This window comes from Hoplias malabaricus, chromosome 15 (genome assembly GCF_029633855.1).
Source record: "Hoplias malabaricus isolate fHopMal1 chromosome 15, fHopMal1.hap1, whole genome shotgun sequence".
Lineage (NCBI taxonomy): Eukaryota > Metazoa > Chordata > Actinopteri > Characiformes > Erythrinidae > Hoplias > Hoplias malabaricus.
This window is the reverse complement of record NC_089814.1, coordinates 36,014,964-36,028,860: the sequence shown is the minus strand read 5'-3', so window position 1 is coordinate 36,028,860 and position 13,897 is coordinate 36,014,964. Positions and strand designations below refer to the sequence as shown.

The 13,897-nt window shown below is 39.9% G+C and overlaps 1 protein-coding gene across 1 annotated transcript; it reads left to right on the top strand.

Moving 5' to 3' along the window:
• The first annotated feature begins 202 nt into the window (after positions 1–202).
• On the top strand, positions 203–12,710 carry LOC136668082 (cyclic nucleotide-gated channel alpha-2-like). The gene is made up of 9 exons (XM_066645325.1): positions 203–225; positions 1,941–2,118; positions 2,207–2,371; positions 2,634–2,784; positions 2,956–3,005; positions 6,327–6,441; positions 10,851–10,976; positions 12,122–12,202; positions 12,656–12,710. Exons 1-7 carry the CDS (start codon positions 203–205, stop codon positions 10,934–10,936), a joined length of 768 nt encoding a protein of 255 aa, XP_066501422.1. The 3' UTR covers positions 10,937–10,976; positions 12,122–12,202; positions 12,656–12,710.
• The last annotated feature ends 1,187 nt before the right edge of the window (positions 12,711–13,897 follow it).

Below are 13,897 nucleotides of genomic sequence, written 5' to 3'. Positions count from 1 at the left end.
ACTTTTATTGTGTTTGCACATTTTCTGTAAACTTTCTATTTTAGATGTGCCTTATTTTAGTGTAATATTGTTAGAAACAGTTTGTGCAGCCTACACACATAAATGCAGGAGTCAGTCTACACTCCTGAGCTCCTAATGCTAATGTAATTACCTAGGACACTCAGACTGACAAATACACAGCCCAACAAACCATTGTTACAAAATGAATGGTTTTACTGAAATGAGGTTTGTGACTACTTACCCTCTCCCAACAGGGCAGATGAAGAACCCCGTAAAGAATAACGAAGCAGAAGAGGAATATCTCAATATATAGTGTTGTTTTAAAAAGGGAAGTTTCCGTGAACGGCATCTCATCGGAATACTGAGACACAAGAAAGATGTTCTGCTTTTATTTATTAGGTCAAGAGATTAGACACAGGAAAATACAAGAGATCAGTTTCAATTAATGTTGGAAAATGTCCTTGTTTCTACATTCACTGTCCATTTTATCAGCTCCACTTAATATACAGGTGCAGTATGTAGTTCTACAATATAGACAGCAGGCCACCTGTTGTTCTGAATACTTTGTTACCTCCATTTCACCTTGTCACTTAATGGTCAGGACCCCTACATTATCACCACAGAGCAGGTTTTAGGTAAAGTACTAGTAAGCATAATTGTTCAAATGGAAAATGAGTGTAGAATCAAGGAGTTTATTTTAATGTTATGATTGATCTTTGTGTAGAAGTCCACATTGCAAAATATCATACAACTGTTTTGCCATGATGAGAACGAGCTTACATCTCCTGGTTTCTTCTTAAAGGGAAACCCCAGAAAAGAAGGGAATTTCTGGTTTCCCTGGTGTTCGTTCATGTCCTGGGCAGCTTGTCCTATAATAATAAATAAATGAACAGTGAGATTGAATTAGTTGGTTACGATCTGCGAGGTTAAATGAAGTTGAAACAATGAACAAGTCTATGGACCATATTAGAACTTGCCAAATAGCCTAATTCCTTAAAACAGCTTACCAAACTGTGCCATGTCTTTCGTTAGTGTCTGAAAGAGACAAGTATCATTAATATTACAGTGAGTGTTTTAAAAACATTTTAATCACCAGTTTCTAATTCAAATCCTTCACATGTGAAATGTGTTGTAATGGAACTGCGATTAGAATGAAATTATTCCTATGACTAGCACTACATGGGTTAGGGTTATTTAATGTAGCAGAGTAACATTTAAAGATAACCTTCAGGTTAACATTTAAAGATAACCTAACATTTAAAGATAACCTAAGATAATCTTATTTCCCCCCAATGTATGGCTACAATTTCATTTAATGTTATGTCCTTCATACACCATACAGAAACATTTAAATAATAATCATTTTTAAAAATCAGGAATACCTGACCTTAATTTAAAACGAGCGAAACCCTGTGAAATCAGCCTTAAACAGGAGAAACGGTTCTAACGCCTTTCTCTGCACAGCCCGTGTGTTTTGATTTATTCTGATTGGTTCTGCGCAGAGTCGCTGGTCTACATATCATCTTCTATACAGTCTTGTAGGCCATATGATTCATAGATCAGATTATAGCGTAAATTTCAAAAGTACATAAAAATCTAATTAATTAACAAAACAGGATTTGTTTATCGTTTTATGAAGAGTGTCTGAAACTAATATATTACACATTTAAGCCCCTTAAAATATAATTAGACCTTATATTTACATCATATAATTGGTGCCAATTTATTTATTTATCATTATTATTATTATTATTATTATTATAAATAAAAAGCCATGCATTTTCATCCATCAGGTAATCAGTTTACTCTGTTGTAATGATGATATTACATAAGTCTTGGATTACACAAGGTTTAAGTTTTCAAACATCAATGTAGCCAGTACAAATCCAATTCCTGTACTTTCCAGCGACTGCTGTTTAATTTGTTATTATATTTTATAGATATGGAGAAATACATGCAATGAATGGTAGTGAAACCGTTGTTGCATCTGTTGTAATGGTGATTGGACTGGTTGCCTTCCTTGGAGCTATTATGACTGGTTTGAGCTCAATTATTAGTAATTTGGACAGACGAAGAGGAAGATTCTACTATAGAATGGAAACGATATGCAGTTACATGGTTTGTATATATGTACATACATGATCTGTGTTCTCATAATTCATTAAGAGGACATTTTTACCAATTAGGTTTTTTCCCTTGATGAAAGAAAAGTATGGACTTACCAGAAGATGTTCAAACCTTGGTGCAGACATCTTATCATTATTTCTGGATACACCAGAAAGGTTATAATGCTGGTGGGCTGTTTGATGACCTTCCATTGGCCTTGCAGTCAGAAGTGTCACGTTTCCGTTACAAAAATATATTGGAAAAAGTACGTTATTTCTTTTCTTTTTCTTACCATTATTTTTGACAAATTTAGAATTAGAAATTTGTAAAGCAAATTTGCCAGTGTTAAAAGAACACCGAGTTATGATTGTGAGTGTTAAAATTTAGTGTTAACACTATTTAACAGTGCCCGATTTGCTGTGTAATTCATTATGATTTTAACAATGGGACAGTTAAAGAAGATATACTACATTTGTTTGTGTGAATATATCAGAAAATAATAAGACAGATGTTTGTTTATTTTAAAGTGTGAATTACTGAAAGAAACAGAAGATGGATTTAAGAGTGCTTTATCCTTGAAATTTAAAACCCAGACTTTTAATCCTGGACATATTTTGTCCAGGGCTGGAGAAATTAATCAAAATTTATATTACATTGAGCGAGGCCAAATGAAGATATGTTTAAAACACATTATGTGGTTTTGTTACTTGTCATTTGAATATGAGCATTATTTTAGCAAGATTATATAAACAAATAATAAACATTAAACTTGAAATATAGTACTATTAGTATGTATTATGGTAGATAAAAGGCTTGTTATTTTGTTTTTTTGGAAGGTATTTGGAAGAGATAAAACTGATTGCATTGCAACATTGTTACCTGGCTTCTTAATTGGTGAGGTATGTATGTAAAAGGTCTTTTGAATGGGTTGTTGCCAACATGAATAATGTTTTGAATACTGCAATAAAATTTAATTCTTCTGTAAATATAAGTAAATATACAGCATTTTTAGAACACTTATCAGTCACTCATATCACCAAAACTTTAAAGCAGCATTTCTCAAAGTGTGCGGTGCAAGGAATCTGAAGAAATTAGCTTTTTCTTTATGCCTGTTTTTACTAATGACTTTCTGTTTTGCCAGTAAAGCTTACTCAATAAAAAAGCATAACTGGAACCACAATATGCTTGTTTTTGTATTTTTAAAATGATCCACAGAGGTTAATGTGTTTTGGCTGTGACTCAGACAAGGTGGGTTTCCTTTCAGCCTTCGTTAAGGCAGCTGTTCAAATATAAAGCTTGCTCTAATAATCAACTTCACTGGCCTCCGATTCACTGTCAGAGTCTGGTTTATAAAGTTAGTGTTTACCAGCTCTGGTCTTGATGTCAGTAATGAGAGAACAACAGACAACAAAAAGAATTACAGTTATGACAGTGGCTTGTATATACCTGTTAGGGTAACAGAGGAGGATCTTAGAGTTTGTTAAAGTTAATATTAGCTGTCTTCAGGTTTTGAGAAAGTGCTCTAAACGTGCAGCAAATTAATGTTAGTCTCTTGCTGTGCCTCAAATGCACACTGCTGCACTGAATAGTATGAAAAAATATATATACCTCCCTTAGAAGTAGTAGTTTCTGTAGTGTAGTATATAAAGTTCAATAGTGTGTTGTTTGGGACACAGCTTCACTCCCTAAGGTTAATGTTAATCAAATGCTGTTCCACATCATTATAAATGCAGTACAGTCTTATCTACATAGGAATCAGCTTATAGCTGTCTAATATTTTGGGTATGGGGTGGTCTTTGACTCAGCAATTATGCCCCCACCTACACCCATTTGCACAGATTGAAAAGTGAGAAAATTAAGCACAATTTAGTTAGTAGGCCAATTTTCTGTATTTTTGAACATTGATGTTAGTGATGTATCTGGTGTTATAATGTTAAGCTACTGATTCAGAGATAGAAATTGATGTTACTTAAATAAATTAGAAAATTGTAAACTTGCACGTGTATTTTATCACCATTTGTTTGGGGTGATATGGTACAGGTGGGGCGCTGAAATTCCCCTTTGTCTGAGGTGGGAAATGATGAAAAAAGTTTGAGAATCATTGCTTTAAAGACAGTTGTCACTGTAACGCTGCAAAATTCCCACGTTTGATCTGAGTAGCTTTGTTTTGTGTTATTTAGTTAGACATCAGTTTCTACCTCACATTCCATGTCAAACAATGATAGAGAAAAATTAAATTCAGCCTGATTCTGTTGCAAAAGGGCTTAAAAACAAGTGAAATTTCAGCATGTATGGCTGGCTTAAGACAAACATTTTAGCTATTACTACTGGTGCGTTAGTTCTGCGAGTAATGGATAAAACCAAATGACTTAGTAAGGTTCTCCAGCTGCACTCTGGCCTCTGACTCTGAGAACTCCATCCTCTGAAACATGCATGCAAACCAGCCTAGCCTTTTCAAAAGTTCACCTGGACAAAGAAGGTTTTTTAGTCATCAGTTCTATGGTTAGATGAGATGAAATTGAGTTGTTTAGACACAGGAATGTAACTAATTTTTAACTTTATTTGGAGTCAGTTCCCCCGCATTTTCAAACAGAAAAAAGAGAGAGAAAATGGGGTGAAGTTTAGATTCTTGAGAAAATATCATGCAGTCTTCTTGAGCAGCATTGGACCTAACAAGATGACAATGATTCATGATATAAAGCCAAAGTGGTCCAAAAATTGTTAGTACAACCCCAATTCCATTGCAATTGGGACGTTGTGTAAAACACAAATAAAAACAGAATACAATGATTTGCAAATCCTTTTCAACCTTTATTCAATTGAATACACTACAAAGACAAGATATTTAATGTTCAAAAGCCATATATCAACAACACTCAGACATGCTGCCAGCTTCTCTGTGCCTGAGCTCATCTGAGATGAACTGACGTAAAGTGAAAGTGTTCTGTGGTCTGATGAGTCCATATTTCAAATTGTTTTTGGAAATCATGGACGTGGTGTCCTCTGGGCCAAAGAGAAAAGGACTGTCTGGATTGTTATCAGTGCATAATTCAAAAGCCAGCATCTCTGACGGTGTGCGGTTGTGTTAGTGGCCATGGCATGGGTAACTTGCACATTATGTGAAGCAGCTTTGTGACAATGTCAGTTGTAAAAAGGCGCTATATAAATAAATTTGATTTGATTTGATGTGAGGGCACCATTAAGGCTGAAAGGAACATATAGCTTTTGGAGCAACATATGCTGCCATCCAAGCAACGTCTATTTTAGGGACATCCCTGCTTATTTCAACAAGACAATGCCAAGCCACATTCGGCACGTCTTACAACAGGGTGGCTTCGTAGTAAAAGATTGCGGGAACTAGATTGGCCTGCCTGCAGTGTAGACCTGTCACCCATTGAAAATGTGTGGTGCATTATGAAGCGCAAAATAGGACAACGGAGACCCTGACCCGTTGAGAAACTGAAGTTGTACATCAAGCAAGAATGGGAAAATTCCACCTACAAAGCTTCAAAAATTAGTGTCCTCAGTTCCCAAATGCTTATTGAGTGTTGTTAAAAGGAAAGGTGATGTAACACAGTTGTAACATGCCCCTTTCCCAACTTTTTTGGAATGTGTTGCAGGCCTCAAATTCAAAATGAGTGAATATTTGCAAAAAAAACCAACAACCATTTATCCATTTGAACATTACATTTCTAGTCTTTTTAGTGTATTCAATTGAAAATATGTTGAAAAGGATTTGCAAATCATATATAAATATATTTCCATTTATGTTTTATCACAACATCTCAACTTGGGTTTGTAGAAAACAATGTCACCAACGTCAGCATTCTGTGGTGGCCCAGACCTGAATCCCATGGGTCTCGGGAGGGAATAAATGATCAGAGTGATGGCAAAGACGTTTTCCATCCTGATGTGATCACCTATAGGTTTTGCCATTTTTTATCGTAATTATTTTTCATAGAAATGCAAAAAAGTTTTGCATTTATATCATTAAGACAAATATTTTACTGTCTTTTGTCAGAAGCCAGAAGTAAATATTTGGTAAATCACAATTTGGCATGTGTATTAATAATTTAGGGCTTACATTTATATTATTTTTTATAACATGACAACGAAATTTATTCTGTTTACATTGCTTTCCATTTTAATTTGTAATCAGAAAGTGGTTTAGAAAAGGTATGGATTGTTGGTATATTAATCATACTGTGTATGTTTTGTAGGTCGGTTTGATGTACAAAATTCCAAGAAATACCACAATATGTACTGCAACGTTGTGTGAAGTTTGTGTACTGGAAAACCATGATTTGTTGACACTATTTGCTGACTACCCAGAAGGTATATATATATATATCATCATCATCTTTTCCGGTTGTCCATTGCAGGGGGTCGTGGTGTGTGTGTGCGTGTGTGCGTATGTGTGTGTGTGTGTGTATGTATATAAACAAAAAGTAAGGAAATTTGTGTTTGGTAAATATTTCTTTCTTGTAACATTACTTTTTGGCATTAAGTCATATACCGTTGGAAAGTCTGGAAACCCTTTTATGCCAAACAGGTTATTGACTCATTGGTGGTCTGTATGACTGAAGATACAAGACTTACTGGCAATTTTACAATGTATTAATTTAACAAACAGGAGCCTCAGTAGCGTGTGGAAGGACCACACACAGCCACAACAGCTTAGCATCTCCTCCTCTTGCTAGTCACCAGCCTGGTCACACACTGCTGTTTGATGGCAGGCCATTCCATCCTCTCTATGCCCAAATTCTGGACGTAGTCATCTTGGAGGATAGGGTTTGGTCCCAGACTGTGGAGATATGGGATTGCCGCTAGTTGCAGAATTTCATTTAAAAGGGAAATTAACAGGCTTTCAAACTGTATAAGATTTATTGCCAAGAAGCACTGTTACAACAAAGAAATAATCTACAAATTATACACAAATTTTCCTATTTTTTGTGCTAAGTTTATATATATAATATTTTTTTTTCTTGGAGAACCCCATCTAACTCTAAAATAGATGCAAATAAACATATGAATCATTTAGCAATTGCTCTTAATTAATACATAATTTCCCCATTTTAAGAGATCATAACCAGTCACATCAGTAACAGTTTGGATTATTTCTTTATTTCATGTTAAATATATATAGGTCAGAGTGGCTAGCATTTTTTTTGCTGCTTGTTCGCTTTAAAGAATATTACGTTGTTTCAGCTAATCTTCATATGCAGTGATATAAGGACGGAGCAGCAATTTGTACTCAGGTCACCATGAAGATGTTAAAAACGGCTATTTGTTAAAAACGGAAAACCTGAAAGGCCTCTACTACCTCTGTGGAAGATGTGCTGGTGGGATTGAGAAGATCCTTGAAGTATTCCTTCCACTGCCTAACGACGTCCCCAGTCGAGGTCAACAACTCCCCACCCCCACCATATACAGTGTTGGTGGAAAACCGTTTTCTCCTCCTGAGTCGCCTGACGATTTGCCAGAAACTTCTCGGAGCCGACTGAAAGTCGTTTTCCATGTCCTCAACGAACTCCTCCCACACCTGACCGTTTTTGCCTCAGTGACAGCTGAAGCCACGAGCCGCTTGGCTCTTCGGTACCTGTCAGCTACCTCCGGAGTCCCCCGGGCCAAACAGGCTCGATAGGACTCTTTCTTCAGCTTGACAGCCTCCCTCACCCTGGGTGTCCACCTCCGAGTGCGGGGATTGCCAATCCGACAGGCACCGACAACCTTGCAGCCACAGCTCCATTGAGCCACCTCAACAATGGAGGTCCGGAACATGGCCCATTCGGACTCAATGTCACCGGCCTCCCCCGGGATGCAGTCGAAGCTCTGCCGGATGTGGGAGTTGAAGATCTCTCTGCCAAACGTTCCCAGCAAACCCTCAGCACACATTTAGGCATGCCAGGTCTGTCCGGCATCCTCCCCCGCCATCTGATCCAGCTCACCACGAGGTGGTGATCAGACTATAAAGTCGATCATCGAAATGCGGCGTAGGGTATCCTGATGCCAGGTGTACTTGTGCACACCCTTATGCTCGAACATGGTGTTCGTAATGGACAAACTGTAACGAGCACAAAAATCCAATAACTGAACACCACTCGGGTTCAGATCAGTTCCTCCCAATCACGCCCCTCCAGGTCTCACTGTCATTACCCACGTGAGCATTGAAGTCCCCCAGCAGAACAATGGAGTCCCCAGAATGAGTACTCTCCAGCACCACTCCCTAGGGTCCCCAAGGCCTGGGACTCATAAGCATAAGCACAAACAACCGTCAGAGCCCTTTGCCCAACCCGAAGGCGCAGGGAAATTACCCTCTCATCCACTGGGGTAAACCCCAACGTACAGGCGCTAAGCCAGGGGGCTATGAGTAAGCCCACTCCTGCCTTACGCATCTCACCCTGGGCAACTCCAGAGTGAAAGATCATCCAGCCCCTCTCAAGGAGATTGGTTCCAGAGCCCATACTGTGTGTCGAGGTGAGGCCAACTATATCTAGCCGGTACCTCTCAACCTCGCACACCAGCTCAGGCTCTTTTCCCACCAGAGAGGTTACGTTCCATGTTCCAAAAGCCAGTTTCAATAACCGAGGATCAGAACGCCAGGGCCCACGACCTTGGCTGCCACCCGATCCACAATGCACCAGACCCAGATTACTACCTCTCCCACAGGTGGTGGGTCCATGGGAGAGTGGACCCATATGTTCCTTCGGGCTGAGCCTGGCCGGACCCCATGAGTGAAAGTCCGGCCACCAGGCGCTCGCCAAGGAGCCCCTCCTCCAACCCTGGCTCCAGGGTGAGGCCCCAGTAACCCTACTCCGGGCGAGGGAAGCTTTGTCCCTGTTTTTAATTTCTTCATTTTGGTCTTTATGGACCAATTTGCCTTGGGAGACCCTACCAGACCCTACCCTGACAACATAGCTCCTAGGCTCACGCAGGCATGCAAATCCCTCCACCACGTTAAGTTGGTGATCCAGGGAGGGCTTCCTCAAGGCTATGGATGTTGTGGGGCTGTTCTGACTGACATGCCTTTTCAACATTGTGTGGACATCGGGGGCAGTTCCTTTTAATAAGGGGGATCAGGTGTGTGTTCCAACTATAGGGGGATCACATTCCTCAGCTTCCCCGGTAAGGTCTATGCGAGGGTACTGGAGAGTCCAACTCTATTTATAATGCACTTTACATTTCAATGCAGAATCCTGCTCCAGTCGTGGAACACAGGACCAGCCCTTTACCCTCATTTACTATCCTGGAGGGTGCATGAGAGTTTGCTCAACATGTGTTTTGTCTACATGTGTTTTGTGGATCTGGAGAAGGCATTTGACCGTGTCCCACGGGATATTCTGTGGGGGGGGGTGCTCTGGGAGTATGGGGTACTGGGCTCATTGCTATGAGCCCTCCAGTCCCTGTATAAACAGAGCAGGAGTCTTGTTCGTATGGCTGGCAGTAAGTCCGACTGGTTTCCAGTCGGGGTTGGACTCTGTCTGGTCTGCCCATTGTCACCGGTTCTGTTCATAATTTTTATGGACAGAATTTCTCAGCGTAGCCAAGTGGCGGAAGGTGTCCGGTTGGGTGGTCTCAGGATTCCATGTTTGCTTTTTGCAGATGATGTGGTCTTGTTGGCTTCATCGAGCCGGGACCAGTTTGCAGCCGAGTGTGAAGTGGTAGGGATGAGAATCAGCACCTCCAAGTCTGAGTCCATGGTACTCAGCCGGAAAAGGGTGGAGTGCCCTCTCCAGGTTGGAAGTGAGATCCTGCCTCAAGTGGAGGAGTTTAAATACCTCTGGGTCTTGTTCACGAGTGAGGGGAAGATGGAGCGGGAGATTGACAGGCGGATCGGTGCAGCGTCAGCAGTAATGCGGGCTCTGTACCGGTCTGTTGTGAAGAGAGAGCTGAGCAGAAAAGCAAAGCTCTCGATTTACCGTTCAATCTACGTCCCAACCCTCACCTATGGTCACAAGTGGCTTTGGGTAGTGACCAAAAGAACGAGATCACTTGTACAAATGGCTGAAATGAGTCTTCTGCACAGACTGTGCCTGTACTCTCCCTTAGAGACAGGGTTAGGAGCACGGACATCCAGGAAAGACTCAGAATGGAGCCACTGCTCCTCCATGTCTAGAGGAGCCAGTTGAGGTGGGTCGGGCATCTGGTCCGGATGCCTCCTGGATGCCTTCCTGGTGAGGTGTTCCGGGCATGTCCAATCGGGAGGAGGCCCTGGGGCAGACCAAGAACACGCTGGAGAGACTACATGTCTCAACTGGCCTGGGAACGCCTCGGTATAACACCGGAGGGGCTGGAAGCAGTGGCTGGGGAGAGGGAGGTCTGGGTTTCTTTACTCGGACTGCTTCCCATGCGACCCGGACCCGGATAAGCAGTGGAAAATGGATGGATGGATGGAAAACCTGAAAGGCCTTGTCTACATTTGTAGATTATATGTGTTAGTATAACTCCAAGAGAAATGTAATTCTGTAAAAAATATACCTCGCACTTCATATTTATAGATTATTGACCAAACTGGACGATTGTTAATGAAATTCTCCAGCATCATTCTACAGACATGGCTAACCTATGGTGTATTTATTTTCAAGCAGCATCTGCTTTCTGAATATAGGCCCAGTAGAAAAATGTTTTGTGCAATTTTATATCCTAAACATATTCTTTAAATAATTAGAATTTGTGCTTTTCATGTTCTTATTTAAAAAAATTAAATAAGTTTCTGAACATTCTGTTCAATTTTTTTTCCAAAGCTGGTGTGAAAATTGCAGAAGCAGGCAGGACTTTTAAACCATCACATCCAAGAAGCATTTGCATTTGGACATGCCTCAATGCCTGACAATGTTTTGTTTCACAAAGATCTGATTGTCAGTTCTGAGGTAAGTGTTGGTCTTGTACACACGTTGTTGCTAGACTATTCTCCAGTAGCCTAAACTCCAGTAGCCTATACACTCGAACATGTCAATTTCACTGCAGTACTGTCCAAGAGCCAAATGATCCCTGCTCAGTGTCACGGATCATGAGGCGGACTGACAGAGGCGGACGCACTTGCTAAAGCACAGATAAAGTTTAATTATACAAAAGATATTACAAAACAACGACAGGCAACAGTAGAAACAACACAACACGAAATGAAACAAAACTAACACATGGACAGACTAGACTGGGGAGCAAAACAGTGAAAGGAAACGAAACAACTGGATTTGAAACAACTAAAGTAAAACTGCAGAGACAGACAGACAAACTAAATAACACGACTGATATGACAACGGACAAAGGAGAAATGTACGACAAACAGGACGTGAAACAAGAGGGCTTAAATACTGACACAAACGAGACACACCTGGACAGATAACGAGGAGGACAGGTTAACACATGACACGGACGAGGAGGCAGAACGAGGGCGGAGACAAGGACATAAACAAAACATAGCCATGTGCTAAAAGGAGCACATGACCGGGGACAACAGACTTGACAGGACGAAGGCGTGACACTCAGCTTTATTGTCCTGTTTGGTCCTACCTGTTAACAATTAACGTAAATTGTAGATAGCAAATTGTAAAAAGAAATAAAATGGACTATTGGTGGACTATCAATGGACTATCAATTTTTGAACTACAAAGTTAACTACATAATGAGCCGCCTAGATGAAGTGTGTACTTGATAAATTAGATTGTAAATGTATGACAAAGTATATAATAAATTATGTTATCTGTGTGTATATATACACACACACAAACTGCAAGAAACTTGAGTCCAATGTTCTACATGTTTCTTTTATATGTGTCTTCCACTGATTTTTTTGTATGGTGTTTGGTCAGTAGGCAAGATGGGACACTTTTGGTTAATTTTTTCTGTAAAATCTTGGTTCATGATAATGTAGAAGTGAAAAATATTCATCCAGTGGACCTTGTCACTGGATATTAATGGACCTATATACATAATGAGTTCACATTTATAAGTATTAATATGTGCTGTTATAGAAGAACGATAGACCTGAATCTTTTTTTATTCTGTGTTTCAGGCACAGGATTAGAAGATTGTCATACCATTCAGGGATTTTGCTTTAAAACAGACAGCACATCATAACACAGACATTAAAAAGGTCAGGGGAAAATTATTTAGCTACTTTATCCCTTGTGTTGTCTTGCGGGTCAAAAGTGACCCACTACCATGTTTAGCTGTAGAAAAAATACCTTAAACTATCTTTTTCCAACTTGAAATTTTATGACTTTTCCTAAAGAGACCCCTTCATTAGAAAAATGATACTTTGTTTTTGTTTATGTTTCCATGTGAGCTGTACACCACTAGGGTACAAAGATTGTCTTATGGGTCATTTTTGACCTGTGAATTATAAAAGCATTTAAACACCAGAAAAAAGTTCAAAGGCCACACACAAACTCTCTCTAATACACACACACACACACACATAAAAGAAACTCCGGCCTAATAACACATGATCAGTTCTTAGGTCAGAGTTTCTTTGATGGGACCCTGAATCAAAGTACCCCAGTTGGTTGCTTGCTGAAGCCATGAATAGACATTTCAGTCCCCACAGGTCCTGGATGAGATATTTTCAAGAGCTCTGGAGGAACAAGAGGATGAAGATGTATCTGAAGAGGAAGATGGGGAGGAATGCAACCCAGAGGATGATGCATCTTCAGATGAAGAAGAAGAGGAAATCCCTCATGCTGACAGAGAGACTTTTTTGTCAAAGAATGGCAAAATTGCATGGTCCTCATCAAATTCAGACAGCAACCAGGGAAGAACAGCAGCATCAAACATCATAAGGATGACTCCAGGGCCAACAAGGTATTCGGCTGCCCATGTCCAGGACATTTTATCCACCTTTCTCCTGTTCATCACACCAGCCATCGAAAAAAATCATCCTGGAAAACACAAATTTGGAGGGTTTCCGGAAATATGGAGAAAACTGGAAAAAAATGGATGAGATTGACCTGCATGGCGACATAGGGCTTTTGATGGCAGGAGATCAACCCAACCTGGATGTCAGGGAAGAAAAACAAGATAAGGATGTTCCTTGAGCAGTTGGGAAAAGCTCTTGTCACCCCGTGTATTGAGAGAAGGGAGCACCTGCCCTGCACAGAAGCCTCTGCAGCCATTGAGGAAGCTGTTCAGGGAGTTGCATCTTGTCCTGATCCACCTGAGTCTGCAGCTGGGTCACTCAAAAGAAAAAGGTGCCAGTTCTGCCCCTGGAAGAAGGACTGCAAGACAAAAGCTGTGTGCTGCACATGTGAGAAATACATCTGCAAAGCCCATTCTCATGTTCGCACATACTGTCCTACATGTGCTAAATAGAGTTTATGTTGAATATTGTTCACAAAATCAAGCAACATTTTGCTGTTTTGTTAGTGTTATGAGAGAAATATTTTTATAATTCACTTCCTAAAAAATATAAAATAAAAACTGTTGACAAAAAAGTTCCAGATTGTTGACTGTCTTTTCCCTTTCAATATAATTAATTCGTAAGTAATAACTTCACATTTATATTATAGCAATAATAAACCTCTACTGTGTAAAAGAAAACTGTTGTGACAGTGTAATCTTTTTCACTGGTGATCTTCTTGTATTGTGCTTGGAGTGTCTGCATTTTTCTAACTGTGACAAATGTGTTAAGAGGTATGAAAAAAAACTACAAAAAAATTAAAAAAGGTACCAGAAATTTAGAGACTGATACTGCTGCAAAGGAAAGCTAATTCCTTTCTAATACTAATGATTTAATGTGAAATAATTTGAGTAGGTGTCTACAGGCATTTGGCCATATAGTAGAATTTAGTAG

Excerpts from the sequence above, each read along its gene's own strand:
- LOC136668082 (XM_066645325.1), top strand. The coding sequence starts at position 203 with ATGAATGGTTTTACTGAAATGAG. Across the intron at positions 2,119-2,206 it reads AAACGATATGCAGTTACATG|AAAAGTATGGACTTACCAGA; the intron begins GTTTGTATATAT and ends CCTTGATGAAAG. Across the intron at positions 6,442-10,850 it reads ATTTGCTGACTACCCAGAAG|CTGGTGTGAAAATTGCAGAA; the intron begins GTATATATATAT and ends TTTTTTCCAAAG.